Source organism: Convolutriloba macropyga, chromosome 13 (assembly GCF_964194025.1).
Source record: "Convolutriloba macropyga chromosome 13, txConMacr16.3, whole genome shotgun sequence".
Classification (NCBI taxonomy): domain Eukaryota; kingdom Metazoa; phylum Xenacoelomorpha; order Acoela; family Convolutidae; genus Convolutriloba; species Convolutriloba macropyga.
In genome coordinates, this window is record NC_134480.1 from 31,005,768 (window position 1) to 31,022,964 (window position 17,197).

General features: G+C 36.4%; 2 protein-coding genes across 3 annotated transcripts in view; both read left to right on the top strand.

Moving 5' to 3' along the window:
* LOC142351908 (uncharacterized) overlaps positions 1–17,197 on the top strand; it is a 438,132-nt gene that overhangs the window by 99,402 nt on the left and 321,533 nt on the right. The gene's annotated exons all lie outside the window — the stretch shown is intronic.
* LOC142351693 (uncharacterized) overlaps positions 1–17,197 on the top strand; it is a 127,791-nt gene that overhangs the window by 82,712 nt on the left and 27,882 nt on the right. Inside the window, exon 19 of the mRNA XM_075403835.1 lies at positions 11,639–12,082. Within this exon, the coding sequence (XP_075259950.1) occupies positions 11,639–12,082 (444 nt within the window). The remainder of the gene's footprint in view (positions 1–11,638; positions 12,083–17,197) is intronic.

Here is a 17,197-nt window from a genome sequence, read left to right on the forward strand (position 1 = left end):
AAGACATTGAAATTCAGAGACTGAGATGTGAGATCAAGATGTTATCAAACTTGAGACAAGATTTTGAGCACTATTACAGCACCATTCCTGTGTTTGGTTTCAACAGTTCGAGGTACGATTTGAACTTAATCAAAGAGTATCTTCTGCATCACCTCTTAATAGAAAAAAACGTTATTCCTAAAGTGATTCGAATGGGGAATAAGTATATTGGCATGAATTTTCTTGGTTTACAGTTTCTGGACATTTTAAACTTCCTGGGAGGAGCGACAACTTTGGATAACTTCATAAAAGCCTATGGAGCGAGTGAAGAGAAAGGTTTCTTCCCCTATGAATGGTTCGACAGTATTGAGAAGTTGAATGTATCCCAACTGCCACCAATTGACAGCTTTTGGAGCAAGTTGAAGAATCACAACGTTCTTTCAGTCCATTACGATAAGTTTGTGGAATTGAAAAACGGTGGAATGGAGCAGGATGAAATTTTGAAGAAGTTGAGACTCAAAAAAGTTCCACAAAATGCCGAAGAAAATTACTCGGAGCTCCAAAATATATGGGAAAGAAGAGGTATGCAGACGTTTCGTGACTTCCTCATGTGGTACAATAACAAAGATGTCGAACCTACACTTGAGGCTATGAAGAAAATGATCAGTTTTTACCACTCAATACAAGTAGACATGTTGAAGTTGGGCTACACTCTTCCCAACTTGGCAAACAGGTTCCTTCATTCGTCAACAGATGCAGCTTTTTTCCCGTTTTGTGAGGATAAAGAATATGATAATTACATTTGAAAGTGGCTAACAGGGGGACCCTCAATTATCTTTACAAGGTATGCAAAAGTTGGTGAAACAAAAATTCGAGAGTCAGAAAACGTTTGCAAGTTCATCGTCGGAATAGATGCCCGTCAGTTGTACCCTTTTTCCATGACAAAAGAGATGCCAACAGGACCCTATACAAAGTGGGAGTACAATGAAGAGACTGAAAAATTTCATCCGAACAGGAACTGGAGAAGCTACTTTGAACAGCAGGTCATGGACTACTTCCAACAGGTTCATCCCAATTGTAAAATACAAACCCAGTTCACACACAAGAAACAAAAGAAGCTCGGTCCTTATTTAGTTGATGGGTTTTGTAACCATTGCAACACGGTTTTTGAAGCGATGGGTTGCTTCTTTCATTTTTGTCCGTGTCAAGAGGAAAAACCGCTTCTCTTCGAGGACATTGAAAGCGGATTGAAGCGGAGAGAACGTGACAATGATAGAAGAGAGTACCTGAAGGGATTGGGGATGAATGTTGAAGAGATCTGGGAGTGTCAATGGAAGAAGTGGAGGAGCAAAAACACAAATGGGGTTAAAGACTTTCTCAAGTCAAATTATCCCTTCCAACCAGCGATGAACAAGCACTCGCTCATTGAGAAAATTAAACGTGGAGAACTGTTTGGTGTCGTCGATTATAGTCTTGAAGTCCCAGAGGAAATGTATCCTTACTTTGAAGACTTTCCTCCAATTTTCAAGAATTGTGAAGTGGGACGAGATGATATTGGGGACCATATGAAAGAGTTTGCAGAACGCAACAAATTACTATCCAGACCCAGAAAAATGCTCATTTCCAGTTTCAAGCTTGAACGAGGACCAGTTATTACACCACTTTTGTTATTTTATCTAGAAAAAGGTGTGATCCTAAAAGACGTCTTTTGGTTTCTTCAATACACTCCCCGACGCTGCTTTGAGACATTTGTTCAGAATGTTAACGATGCCCGCCGCGAAGGAGATCAGAACAGAGAGTCAACAGTCGTTGCGGAGACAATGAAGCTGATTGGAAACAGTTCGTATGGATATCAGATCATGGACCGTAGTCGACATACGAATACCAAGTACGTGAAAGGATCACAGGTGGACAAATTTATCAACAATAGGTTTTTCAAGACTATGAATGAGCTACCAGAGCACATATATGAGGTGGAAATGAGCAAGTCGCGTATCGATCATAAAGAACCAATCATTGTAGGCTTCTTCATCCTTCAGTACGCCAAACTCACCATGTTACAACTTAAATACAACTTCTTCACCCCTTTCTGTGATAAGAACAAGTACGAACTCATTGAAATGGATACCGACAGTCTCTACATGGCCCTTAGTGAGGAAAAAATTGAAGACATCATTCGACCAGAAATGCGATCAGTGTGGTACTGGATGAGACAGAGCGACTGCAATGATAACTTTGCAGCAAACTCTAGCAGCAATTTCTTCCCACGAGAATGTTGCAGAAAACATGCTGCCTTTGACAAGAGAACTCCGGGACTTCTTAAGGAAGAATTTAGATGCTCTGAAATGATTGCTCTTTGTTCAAAGACGTACTGCTGTTACGATGAGGAAACAGACACAGTTAAACTATCAAGTAAAGGACTCAACAAGAACAACATTGAGGAGCCCCTAAACAAGTATAGAAAAGTTCTTTTCAATGAGGAGCGAGTTTATTCAACAAATCGTGGCTTCAGAGTTGTTGACAACAAGAAAGTTTGTACCTATGAACTAAAGAAAGTGGGACTGTCATATTTTTATCCCAAGCATAAAGTCTGTGAAGATGGTATTCACACAACTCCTTTGGATTTATAACTCGTTTTCCTTAGTCTTATATATATATATCGCCTCTTTTTTAATTCACAGTTTTCCTACCAAAATCTCTTTTCAACAAAAGACCTTTTTTTTGAAATAACTGAATTAGATACAAATACACATACAAATAATAAAATACAAAATCACAAAACCTCAATAGAAAGTTTTGAAAACCATTTGCAACATTTTACGGATTACTGTTTAAAAATTTCAAGATTTTGGTTTTCAAAACTTACAAAACATCAGCAAAGAACTTCAATATATGAAAATCATTTGAATATTTAGATGAGACTTTGGAAAATAACACATGTGCAAAATAAATAGCATATAAACCACACAATTCTGAATCTTGGAGTTTCTCCTGTACTAATGAACCAAAGTTTGCTTTTGTCCTGATGTCATATTTTTCCAAAACTTCTCCCATCGAATCACCGTAGGACAACTTTCCATTCTTATTCGCAAGCAAAATCCAGTGGGAGCCCGGTTGAGTAGATGGATCTATGTTGATTATACAAAACGTGTTTGTAGGTAAATTTTTTGGTCGAAGATCTGCAGGGAAGGAACCCAGGTATTTGAACTTTAGGTGTGGGAACCTGTTGACAACATGTAAGAGTTGTTGATTATCCATTTTTGGTGACTGATCCCTCCTTATCAATTGCTATTGAACTTATACGTTCACCACTAACAAATATTTCTACAGTATTGGTCAAATCGTTAGCAAAGTAGAGCTCTAAACGAATTCCTGCTCCAACTACATCAGGAAAATGCATTTCGACATTGGCCTCCTGTGTTGAAGTAAGATCAAAAAATAAATGAAAATGGTTTTCAAAATCCTTGTATTGAATGTTAGGACCGTCATGATCAAATTTGAGTGCTTTCATTGTTTCAGCACAAGCTCTCACGTGATTTTCTGTTTTCAAGTTGACTATAGTTTGATTCCCACGCACAATTTCAACTTGCCAAAGACCAAATTTACGAAAATGGAACGGATTCGTGTTGTATGTTCCACTGAACTCATTATTCAGATTCATAGCAATATCAATCATTCGAATTGGTTTGTTTGAAAATATATTTTCTTGTATAAACTGGTTCTGTCCTGCGGGAATAATAAACGTCTTTGGAAGTTCTTCATTATAGTAAAATATGGCAGGTTCTCGAAGCAGTCTGCTTTTGAAACTTCTCATCCAGTTATCTGAGATTGCTACCTGTCTAGTAAAAAGGCAAGCTTCCAAAATTATAGCCTCAGAGTTCAGCCCACCAGTATCGATCATATAGAACGCTGGAGAAGACCGGATCAATTTCAGTCTGAGGTTGACATTTGGGAGAAGTAAAGTTTCACAAGCAAATAGACCTATTGCCAACGGACCGTAAAAAGTAAACTCATCTTTATCTTTTTGAAAAACAGTATCTGTAAATGCTCTTTTTGTAAAATCGTTTGGCTGAATCTCGTATCGATATCCTTGACATTGAGACAAGCTTTCCTTCGTTCCTTTTGTACCTGAAAACTCAGCAGAAACAAAAGCTTGATGAGCATAAAGAGAATTGGCACTGTGAACTTCTTCATTGTTTAGATAGACTTCGCAATTAGAAAAAAGTGAATGAAGAGCATTGTTTACCAATAATGTTTCTTCGGCATTATCCAAACGTGTTCGATCGCCTTTAATAACCCTTCCTCTGATGAATAATCGAGTAGATCGCAAGTCAGTGAAAATATTACGATCAGTTTCCAATTGAAATTCGATTGTTGACTCGTTTAAGGAATTTGTTGGAAATATTTGTTGTTCATTGGACCAAAGAATTGGGTCTAAAATTGGAACTTTCCCAAAAAAAGTCCAGCATAGAGTGAGATAAGGAATTCATTTTAGCCGACCGTTTTTTATAATGATAATTGAGGAAATGATCAAGATTTTTTCTGGAATAATAAAGTAAGTTGAACTTGACCAATAGGGAAGAAGGGAACAAGGTGTCCAGCAGCGTTTCTTAATTCTACATGGATACTGTGAAAGTTCGATTTGATTACTTTATGGAATCTCAAGTGTTCGAAACTGCGATAACTCAGAACTTGCGATCTCTTAATCTCATCATTATGGAACTCTCGGTGTTTGAATGGAAAGGAGCGTAGAAGAGGACATTTCACATCACCGACTGAATTGGGTTCAACTATATCCAAGTAGAGTAAAACTGTATGTGTTCCAGTAATATCAAAAGGGAGATCTGCCGTTGCCCAGGACTTGGTGTTGTATGATCTTTTCGAATAAGGCATAACAGGTTTGTCAGCTTCAACGCCCAAGTTTGCAGCCAAACTTTTGCTGAATGATACATTTTGAGATTCTCTATCGCAAAAAGTTAGTCTTCGACTTTTTTTGTCGATATTGATGGAAAATTGAGGATCTAAGTTTTTGGGATGTCGTGCTTTTTTGGGAATATCTGTAAGACTCTTTACAAATTCATCCATAGAGTTAAAAACTGCTGGTGGAATGGCAAAGACATGCTTAAATTTCTCATCATAGTGAAAGGTCATCAATCCTCCTTCAACGTTATAACATATACCGGGATATGATACTTCGACTAAAGCTACTTCCCAAGATCCATCTAGTTCAATTTTGTCGGGAAGAAAATTAGTGAATGAAGCCATTGTATTTTGAGGATAAACTTGAGAGGAAGCGTTGGATACCAATTCAAGATAAAACGAATTCATGATGTTTGACTGTACTCTGTGACGTTTGTTTGGGAAAATGATTAGTCAAGGTTCTTCAGAAAGTCTTTCCGAATTTTTTGCCGAACGATACTTTGTCTCGTGTTTTTCCTCTTTTTCATACCACCACCAACTTGTTTTCGTATTGTTGATTTCGCAGTCTTCTTTACTGCTCTTTTAATTGAAGTCTGTCCTGATAAAACACCTCCAATTTCGGGAATGGCTGACTCGATTACATCTCGTCCAATTTTTTTGCTGCAGGTAAAACGTATTTCTTGAGAATTGGGAGAGTTGTTCTAGCGACTGTTCTAGCCAAGGCTCCAAAGCCACGCCCTCTCTGACGAGGAACTCCTTTAAAATAAGGCAGATTGTAACCGTCCATTTTCTAGCGCGACTAATTGAAAAATGATTATTTAACTTTTGACAATTCTTGCTCGTAAAAGATTCCATCAATGTTTTCTCCTTTCTGATCAACAACAAAGTACGTCGGGAAAGGAGCCAAAGTGTTTATTTTTCGAATTAGGAAAATTTCATGTGTATAGTGAGGCTTATATCCTTTTTGAAAATTGTGCCCTACTAATACCAACCGAACTTTATCACCTACTTTAAAATTAGGCTTTTTGTTTTTTCGTAGTTTCATCCGCTTGTACAAGACAGTCAAAAAGTCAGCATTTACTACATTTTTGGGTGCCAAACCAATACTTCGATTTATTCTAGAGTTGATGATGTCAACAAACATTTGCAGGTCTTTGATGTAAGATAATGTGTCCTTTTCCTCCAGGTAGCGGTAAACTAAGTTTTTCAGGGTTCGTATAGCTCTCTCGCCAAAAGCTACTTTTGTTTCACTATAAGTGTGATAATATTTGACTCCCACATCCTCGCAGAAATTGGCCATATCTCCGAAAAACTCTTTTCCTTGATCTAGCAATAATTTTTTCGGGAAATTGAGTTCGTTCTTTTTCGAACACATTTTGATAAAAGCTGCTTTCACGCCCTCTGCTCTTTTGCTTCGTAATGCTTCTACTCGCAAGAATCGAGAAAAAACATCGACAGTAACGAGTAAAAAGTTGATACCTCGGTTCCATTGTGATAGTTTATCCATTTGTGCAAGATCCAAGCACCAAATCTCATCAATATAGCGAGCATGCGCATTTAGCCGGGGAAATTTTCTTCTGATCCCTTTGTACTTCGTATAAGAGTCTTTTGATTGTAAAAAATCTGTAACTTTCTCGCGACTTATTCCACTTGATTTTGTTAGGTTGTTGATAGAACCGAAAGCTGTTGGTCCCTTCCCTTTATACAACTTCTGCAATTTGATTCTATCTGAAACTGTAATTGAACCAGTCTGAACCATACTGTGTCCTCAAAATGTTGTTTTTAACCAGATATGGTCTCAGATTTAGAACTTTAAGAATTAGGAAATAGTTTGGATCAACTGGAGCGTTTTTCAATTTGATTGAATGAAGGAATGTTTTTATATCAACTCCAGTGTCAACGTTGTCAACAATAATTGTATTGGAAAGTGAAACTTTCAACCGTTTGTTTTCGTAAATTTCCTTCAAAGTTTTCAATGTCTCGGGACTGTTCTTATAGTGAAATTCCAGATCTGTCTTAAGTTCTTTAGGAGGACGATCGGTTTTTTCGGAACTAATTTCTTCTTTCGCTTTTTTGATAACTGGAAAAACAGTTTCTTCCTTTTTATAGATCTCGCAGGAGGGTTCCGGTAATTTCCCTTTTCTGGACTCCCACAGTTCTTTTGGAACAAGAACAAACTTTTTGACCTCACTCATTGAAGAAAGTTGAAAATTTGTTCATACAAGGTTGATATATGTAACCTAATATTGTTATTCCAGCTTTCGAGCCCAATATAAGTCTTCTGGAATTGAGGGTTGTTGATTTTGACGTGAGCTTTCTAAGTTGTTTTTGGAAGCGAACAAACTGATTTTTTATTACTCCTGTGAGGTTTCCTTCAATCAAGTTTACAATACACTCACAGAGAAATCTGATGAACTCTTTAGCACAATTTAGAAGGAAAGCTGGTTGAAATTTCTTGCTGAGATTCCGAGAGAGCTTCAGAGTATAATAGTTCTGTGCGTTTATCATTAATATCAGTAATACGAGCACGACTGTTCGGTACGAAGAATTCTGAGGGAAATGATGTTACATTTGAACAGTATCTCAACAAATCAGGTGTAGATGGTCTCAAATCAATCATAAGATGACCATATGGTTCTTGTGTTGCATCATCATACCACTGTTTTAGTTGTCTTCCGAGACCTAGCTGTCTCCCCAAGATATCAATCTGCTGCACATCTCTCGGTGATTTGAACAAAACAATGTGAGTAGTCTGCAGCTCGGCATCACGTCCAGTTTTGTTTTTGTGGAAGAGATTATGCTTGATATATACACAATTTAGGTTTCGATGTCTACCGGCTGTCGCAATTCCGTTGAACTTTTCCGACTTGGAAAGAATGTCCAATGAATCATCGAATATAAGTAAATATTTACTGCCGTCAGCGGGTAAGTTATCGATTAAATCAAAGTCAACTCCCTGAATGAATTCTATGTCTGCAATTGATTGCATCATTGTGTCGTAAATTGGCTGAAAGTGCTTATAAAAGTATAAAATTCGATCAAATGATGGCTGAAAAGTTTTCATTCGTAGCATATCACTGATAAAAACAGTTTTTCCAGATCCGGAAGGACCAACAAGATACATCAAAATTCGTTCGTTTGTTGAAATGATTTTGTTCATTTTATGTTCGGGGATTAGGAAGTATATAACCAACGGCACTTGAAAGAATAGCAATCCAAACTGTTCGTTCGTCACAAGTTCTAGCAAAAATAAGATTAATAATTGAAAACAGAAGCAATACTAATACAACTAAGCACTGAAATATTGACAAAAAAGCTGTTCGAGAGCAAGTGCGACCACAGATTTTCCAAGGAGGTCTTTCCTGATTGTTATTATCAAAAATAAAGTCAGATGTGTGATTGAGATGATCGGTCATTAGAGAGCAACTGATTTTTGTTCATCTTTAGGAAATAATGATTCACACTTTGATTAATTGGAATCTTGATGACATTTTCAAAAAACAACAATATGCAAGACCTGTTATATGTCCCAAGAAACAAAAATTCAATATAGAATTAAAAAATGGAACAACGTAACAATATCCAGGGCCAATATTTAGATTTGTTTTCAGGTATCCTGCGGCATCATGAAATGTAGCATGTAATCGAAAAATTTTTGACCAATTGAGAAGTTTTTCTGACTTTGAGTCGCCAACTCCTATTAGTCCCCCAAACGGAGTTTCTCTGTTGATTTTATCCAGATCTACATTTTTGTTCAAGCTTCGACAGACAGCCAAAAAAAAATTTTTGCGTTTTGTATTTCCAACAAAAAGTTTACTGATTTCTTTCTCTAACGCTACAATTTCCTCAATGTTCATATCAAGCAACTGTACTGGAACATTAAATTTTAAAAAGTGATTAAATACAAACATCACAACATACAATATAAAAATTTTCAATTACTTTTATGCACTTTGCGATCTTTTTTGGTTTTTGACTTTGTTCAGCACTGAAATAATTTCATCGCTCATTCTGTGTAGTTTCTCCATCTCGCCAATTCTGACCGAAAGAAAGCATTTCCTTCTAAAACTGTCCTTTTCAGTCCCTCGTGTGAACAGCTTGATTGTGAAATAACATCGATTCGGATCATCTTGGAAAAATATTCTTGTCACACACACCTTCCGTCGAGCAGTCTCACTCACCTCCCAGAACACATCAAATTTTGCTTTTTCCTCAACATCAGTTGGTTGGAACACAGTTTCGTCAATCACCAGCTTCGCAGTACCTACAGTAGGTTCGAACAGTAGTGCTTCTTTTATCATCTCAGGTATCTTTTCAATAACAAGCTTCAATTCTCTGGCCGATAGCATCAGAAATTGATGCAGAATATATTCAGTTTCCACATTTTCGCGAAATACTTTCAAGTGAGTCCAGTTAGAGTTTGTGTTGATTGTTTCCTCTGGGATGCTGATTTGAAACTTCCGGTTACCGTATTCTTGAAAGGACCAACAGTTGTTTCTTCCATCGTGCTCCTCATTTGGTTTTGAGTCGGTGTTGTCTTTTTTATCGTTGTTGTCTTTAAATAGAGAAAACATGCTCTCATTGTGGTATTCCAATTGTGGTGAGGGAACAACTGGTTTTCCTTTGTAATCTCGTTTGCGGATGGGAAAGGAGAATGGTTTTTTGGAGTTAGGAGAGACAGAGCTTTGATCCATCTGTGAAATGAGAATGTGAAGTATGTAAAGTTTTTAAAGCAGAAAATTTGGGTCTACAAGGGTAACTGAATATTGAAATCGCAAAGAAACAAATGAATAAATTGTCTTCAAGAAAGGGCTTGATATCTTGAGCCAATGAAATTTAAGAAAGAACGAGAACAGTAGCGAAAAATAAAGTTCGTATCCAATGAGATCTTATAAAATAATTCGTAACCAATGAAAATAGAGTGTGCATCATGACGTAATAGTTGTCATTTCTATTTTTAGTAACATCACGTGATGTCAAAGATGAGTTTTCTATGTTTAGTCACGTGAGGGAAATTTTAGCATCGAACACAAGCGAGTTATCTCTCTATTCTATTGGAGAACACCTATAGTTCGAGAAAGGAATATTTTGATGAGATGATTGACTCTCATCATTGTCATTTTCCTGGATCGGAGGAAGAATAAGGTCTTTGAAATCGGGCAGATTGAAGGCTTCTGGTTTTTCAGAAAATGAGTCAGCATGCTTGGAGAACATGTCTTCTAACCACCAAACACCGTGGTGATTTATGTCACGAGAGTACGGGAACATAATACCTTTGCTGTCTTTCAACGGGTGAAACCCTTGTTCTTTTCGAATTCTTTCAATGGTTTGAAAATAAGTTTGGAGAGAAAGCAATGAATTGTTGACTTTTTCTTTGGCTAGGTGGAGGTAATGATGTCTAGCTGCCTCTAAAGTTCTCCACAAATCCTTCGGAAGTGTCAAGCTAGTTGTCTGAGTTTTAATTGTTACTCTAGTGCAATCCACCTCAAAAGATAATTCCAAATTGTTATCGGTTACTACCGTTTTAAATATTGATGCTTCCGTGATGGGAACGTAATCTAAATCTGAATGCAGTGTAGAGAGAAAAGATGTCGAAGGAAGTAAAGGAAGAATTGGAGTATTTTGCATTTTTTTAGGCTACTTATTTTCAACCAAGACAAAAGACAAAATGAATCGATAATGTTTTTCAGCATCAACATTCCAAAATCAGATCTGACAGATTATTTGATTGGCTGAAAAAATAAGAAATGTACATTTTCAAAACAATAATACAATTTTTTCTGAAATCGGAAAATTGGAACTTCAGTTTAAAACGACACAGTAAAACACTATTTTAAACAAAAAAATTGATTTAAAAATTGTAAAAAATCTGTAAAAATCAAAAATTAAAAAATTGTACTGTTTTTTGTTAACATGGGAATGGGTGGGTAAATGACCTTACTAGTTTGTTGTTAAGACACTATCTTACTAATCCCGTTAGTGTGAACAGCTTGGGTATCATACTGTGAGGTACATTTTTGAAAAGTCGTACGTAACTTTAAATGAGTCATCCTAAATTATTATTGAAGGATTATCTTGCTAATCCCCTTTGTGTGAACAGCTTGGGTGTCATGCTGTGAGGTACATTTTTGAAAAGTCGTACGTAACTGTAAATGAGTCATCCTAAATTATTATTGAAGGATTATCTTGCTAATCCCCTTTGTGTGAACAGCTTGGGTGTCATGCTGTGAGGTACGTTTTTGAAAAGTCGTACGTAACTGTAAATGAGTCATCCTAAATTATTATTGAAGGATTATCTTGCTAATCCCCTTCGTGTGAACAGCTTGGGTATCATGCTGTGAGGAGGTACATCTTTGGAAATTGGAGGGTAGGAGGCTATACCTAATGTTAATACATAGGTACTTCCTTTTACCCCCCCCCCCCCCCACTCTTGCTTAACTATTACTACTTACATTTTTTCTCAATTTCTGGCACATTTTTGTGTTTTTTAAAATTAGATTTGTAATCTTGTTATGACTGGCCTAACATAGTTCAGCATTTTATTATTTCGGTTGCATGAAACAGGATTTTTGTTTGTGTACTCCCGCTGACAGAGTGGTATTCCGAAATTTTACGTTTTCCATTGCTTGATTTCTATCCACGCAATTATTTTTGAATGCGAAAATGGTCATATTCTGCAATTTTGTGGCAAATTGATCATCATCCTGTTTCTGACGACTGGTAGGATATTGTATTTCAGAGTCCGAGAAACATAAACCAAAAGAATCAGACAAAGGCAGTGCTAAATCAGCAACAGCTCCCAAAACCTCAGCTGACCATTCGGATGAAGTAGTGTCGATTGCTCAGAAACTACTTCATAAACTGAATACAGCAGACGCGCAACTTCAGCAAAATCAAACCAGTCACCAATCACAGCAAATCAAAATCACTCATTCATCACCAACAGTACCAAGCAAAAAACAACACTCAACGGGAAAAGGTGCTCCACTTTCTCACACTGTGGTCTCGCAACCAGAAGGCGGTGGTCCGCCCATAATTGTTAGAGCTACTTCCTATGATGACAAACCTCCGCCGAAGTTTAATGTCAGTGTTAAAGTCACAAATTCGTCAAATAATGCAAACCCTAAAAAGCAGTCAGTCCAGCCTAATAGAGATGTCAGCAGCATCGCGGTAAAAGCTACGGGTGAGTAGTTCCCCGCCGACAGAGGCACGATATTTCTGCTCTATTCTCTTTTTATAGCTGCGGAGCTGTAGCCTGAGCTAAGCTATATTGGGGTGCTTAGCACTATTTGTTCAAACAGCGTTTTGACCTAATAGCGAAAGTGAGTAAATTTGTCGTGTATGAACTATTTTTTTCTGAGCCAGAGAAGTTTTTGATCTTCCTCTGCGTTCAGTGAATGACCTTTTGACTTTGAAGAGTGTTTTTGAGGGAATGGCGCATAGATACCCGTTTTTCGTCCTTGTTGCTGTTTTTCTCTTGTAATTTGGTTTTTGTATAAATAGTTTTTGACCAGTGCTAAATTAATATGTCGCTCTCTGAAATTGATACCACAAAGTTTTTGAGAGACTGATAGTGCTTTTTAAATGCAAAACAGGCCCATATTTCTTTTTTAGTTAATTTTTTGATTCTTTCCATCCATTTTTTTATTTTTCAAAGGACTTTTAAAATTGTAAGTGTATATTGCGAAGTATTTGTTCCATAAACGCAGTTTCAACAATAATTTGAGGACGTTTTGTTGCAAAATACTTTAGTGTTTCGCAACTTTTTTATTTGATAAAATTTGTAATTATTAATAGCCGCCCTCATCTTCTCAGCCGGCTATTATTGCGCTCGTATTTTTTTTTACGTCGTCAAACTTTTTTTCGCTTTACCATTTTGCCGCTTTTTCGACATTTTGCGTGAAATCTTTTTGTCTTCTCTAGGCTAGTTTCACTCTGTCGTTCTGCTCAAAGTCCTTTTAAACAGCAGCTGATCAGCAAAGCAATTCAAAATGAAGAACCTCAGTATAAAAAAAACAAAGTCAGAAATAGAAAGGGGATAAACCCATAAAGCCCTTTTTTAGATGACCGGTACTTGAACTTTGTTCTCATAAGTTTTAGTTACTGTCTATAATGCTTATTGGTATTGATACTAGACCCTGTAGCCTCTCACTGAGAGACAGGATATTGTTCAATTACGGATTGACATCAAAATAAATCGCACTTAAAAATGTTTTTATACAAAAATCAATTTTTGTTGATATTTTTTTTCTTTCAATCCCAATAGAGTTATGGGAGTCAACGGCGGCTATTTTCCGGCAATCTGCCGGGTATGTTTTTAAATTTTTTTGTTGTTTTGCAATTGATTTCATATATATAATGTAGCACTCAGATTTTGGAATAAGTTAGACATTTTGACTGATATTTGATTTCGGACGATTTTATTAACAGTTTATTAATATTTTGCTTTTGAGTATTTTTCTATTCTTTTTGTTTTTCTTCACGAGTATTCAAATTTTGCTATATTTTGAGTTCATTTTTTCTACTATCTCCAACAAGAGAAAATTATATTTTTATCATCTTGATCGTTAGGTGATGTATCGCCACACGAAATTATTTAGAGTTTTATTTCAGTCTTCTTAGTTTTAGTTTTCCTTTCAGCAATGCAATTTGGTTTCTGAGAATGATACCTGCTTCATGCTTTCCGACTTGTGTTTTGGTTCTTATCATTAGCTATTTCGTGATGATTTTTAGCCCGGTCAGTTATTTTGAGACTGAATATTTTTTCATCCTTGGAATTTTGGCCAATTTTCAAATTTATCTAATCTGTTTCTATTAAATGAAAATTTGCGGTATCAAGCTATGGCAGTGAATGTCTTCTGTCAAAGTTATGTCTAGATTTTAAATTTTGATTCGTTCATTGCGATCTTTAAATGATGTCGTTCTTGTTTTTTAGCTGGTTTCAATGATGTCCATGCTCAAATCTTTCTCGTTATGCGTAATAAATGTTTTACGAATATTTCAATCAATTCTGGTGAGGTAAAGAATAAATGTTTTAGACAAACGATCATATTTTTGGCTGTAGTTATGGTTTTGCTGGTGAAGTTCTGACGCTTCGAGTTGCTTCCGGAGTTATTCCGGCTATGTTTTTTGTTTGTCATCTGACGCTCTTTTTCTTTTACATTAGTTATAGAACATTTTTTAGCTTGACTTTTAGTGGGCTTCTCACGCTTGATTTCATGCTTTTTGTGTGAACTAGATTGCTTGCATTGCGAAATTACGTGTGTTGCTAAACCAAAATTGTAAGATAACGGTTGGCAGGTGTCAAATAGCCTAATGGATAATGCTTCTGATTCTTACAACGAGGACTGGTTCGAACCTCTGTTTTACACCCAAAAATATTCTCAATGATACACCCCATTCAAATTATTTTAACGTGACCGTGATAACTTTTCCAACTTATTTCGTATCCGTTTCTATCTATATTTTATGGCACTTAAGTATATTTCGCAGCTGTTCCGGCAGTCTGCCGGCTATGTTGTGAAGTTTGCATCTGACCTCTGCATTCAGGTCATTGTGATTAAAATAGTGTATATGAGATAAATCCGTTTTGGTTCAGAAGGTGCAGAAGGTTTTAGAAGTATCCTAATGGCTGTAAAATATGGCATCACTGTCCGGTGGTTATGCTAAACATTGGCCATCAACTATGCTGGTTGGACAGTAAGATGTGAGCAACAAATGTTCTCTCGATAAAACGAAACTTGATGCAGTTTGTCAAGACATGCTCAGACAAGTTCCTGATCTTCACAATGCTGGGCATGATTTAGCGACATCATGTTCTGATTTTATATTGGGCAAATTGTAAAGCTTGTGATGATCGCGTTGCGATTTTGACAAGTTAATTACTCTGTAACGTAGTTTGAAACAGTTATTACTAGCAGGCGTCATCTTCTCGGCTGGCTATTATTGCGCTTCTAATGGTTTAGAATCGAAATTATTAGGATTCAATTGTTTCTCTTTTTTAATATTTGTGCAAATATTTGCTGTCAATGAATTTGAGGTTTCAAAACAACATAAACAGGTTAAAATCGCAGGTAGAGCTGCATTAGAGCCCCTGCGCTGTCTTAAGCTGTCTATCAATTGCTTTGTGTGATGAAGTAGCTGGAAAAGCCTGAGGTCTTGTTCAAGTTCGAACTTCTTTTTGTGGCTGTTTTTTGAGGTAAATGTATTAGCAGGGCCAACTTAGCACAAAATATTGTAAATTGTAGTTAACTTTAGTTTTTTAGTCCTTAAATACTTGGTTTTCTGGATTTTTTATAGCCGCCAATTGTTTTTCTTTAGTCCTTGGCAAGGTTTTTTAAGGAGCCAACGAAATTTTTTCAAACTTGTTTCGATGACAAAAGCATCCATTTTTAGTATTTTTGCTATTTTGACCAAGTTTGTTTGAGCAAGTTTGTAGTAATTTTTGCTTGCTAAATTTTCCGAATAATAAAATTTTCTTGTTTGTCTCCTTAGGTCCAACCAGTTTTCGCTTAGCCTGCAATTTAATTGTTCTATGGATCTTAGCAAGAACGAATTGACTTTAAAGTCTCAAGTGTACGTATTGAACGGAAAACGTTTGAAGTTTGCTGTTCACATTTTCGTGTATTTTTAAAAGGAAATATTGGTGTTCAACTTGTATTTTTTTGGTTCATAATTTTTTTATGCTCTTGAACCGCAGTTGCTCAGAGAAGAATGCAAATTGAACTGTGTCAGGAAAGCAAAAGGAAGAAAGGAAGTCAGAAATGGAAACCGACAAAGGTCATTATTAGATACCCGGTATTTGCAATTTGTTCTCTTTAGTCTTCCAATCGCTCTAATCTTCATTGATACTGATCCATCTCTCATTTCTTGATGCAACAGGTGTGCGCCTAATTACAAGGTTGGATCATAATAGCACGCAACTTTCATATTTTTGTAAAAAAAACAGTCATTTTATGTTCTGGTTTTAAGCTAAATTTGCGTCATGGGAATCAATGCGGCACACAAGTTGTGTGTCTTTTGTGCACAATATTTGTTCCAGCGTTTTTCTAAAATGTTCACTGGCTTGATTGATTTGATTATTCGTCGAAATATAGATGAACTGGTGAGGCCCGAGGGCATTGAGTCGGTAAGCAGTTCTTTTAGAGTGTTATTTTATTGAGCTCTAAAGGTTCTATTCAGAAATTCTTCCAAGGAACTCTTGACGAGGCTGAATTTCGGTATGGAAAGCGATTTTTGCCCACTGATACTAGCTTTTCATGCTTTAGGTAACCGAAGCCAACCCGTGGCCTGTCGTGAGCAATTCGTCCGACTAGGCAATCGATTTTGTTTTTAATTTTTTGGTCAATTGTTATTCAGTCTTTTTCTATGGGATCTAGTAAATAACTTTCTAAAATACATATCGAGGTCTTCCAAGTTTGTAACGTATGTTGCGCATCTTGATATTTCGTCGATCTTTTTACAATCTTTTGTTTCGTCTTACCCTGACTTCTTGGAATTGGCTTTTTCAATGACCGGTGTCTTCTAATGCTTTGCAGTTTGTGTTCGTGACGTCATTTCTACTTTTAGGTCAATTGCGTGACTTACCTCGCTCAAAAAATTGACTTCTGAACTCACTTATGGAACTTTTACTAATTTTATGAACATTTACTAATTGAAGGTTAATAGTGTGCATCTAAGTAGTGCCAAACTTATATGCCCTAATTCCTGAGTTATAGAGTTTTGAGTTTTAATATCGAATATTTATTTTGAAAAAGCTCGATTAGGGTTTTTTCTTTGTTGAGCAAATGTTCCTCAAAAATGACAGTTCGAATCTAACCCAAAAAGTCTAGTGGTCTATTAAAAAGCTGGTGGTCGATCTGTCAATCTTAGTTCTTTAGTTGTTTCAATTCATGGTAGGCCACAAGCGTCTATCGCGGCTATTTTCCTGCAATCTGCCGGCTATGTTTTCACTTGCGACTCTTTCACTTGATTTTAATGATATTTTTCCACGATTTCCACTGATGCTTTATTTAAATATATGTCGTCCGTATTTTTCTGAAAACTAAAAATATCATTAAAGTCGTAAAACAGAGGTACTGAACACGAATTAGTCACTGGATTTTACAGTGCTAATGAGTTGACTCAAAATTTTTACAAAACTTCAAGATTTTGAAGCACCGAGTGGGCTAAAGAATAAATTTTAATTGAAATGGCGAAATGCTAATTTTTTATATTAATTGAAAATCTTAATCTAAAACCCGTTGATCATCGGGGTTATCGGTTTTTGTGAACTAGAATACCTTTTTCCTCGTCAACA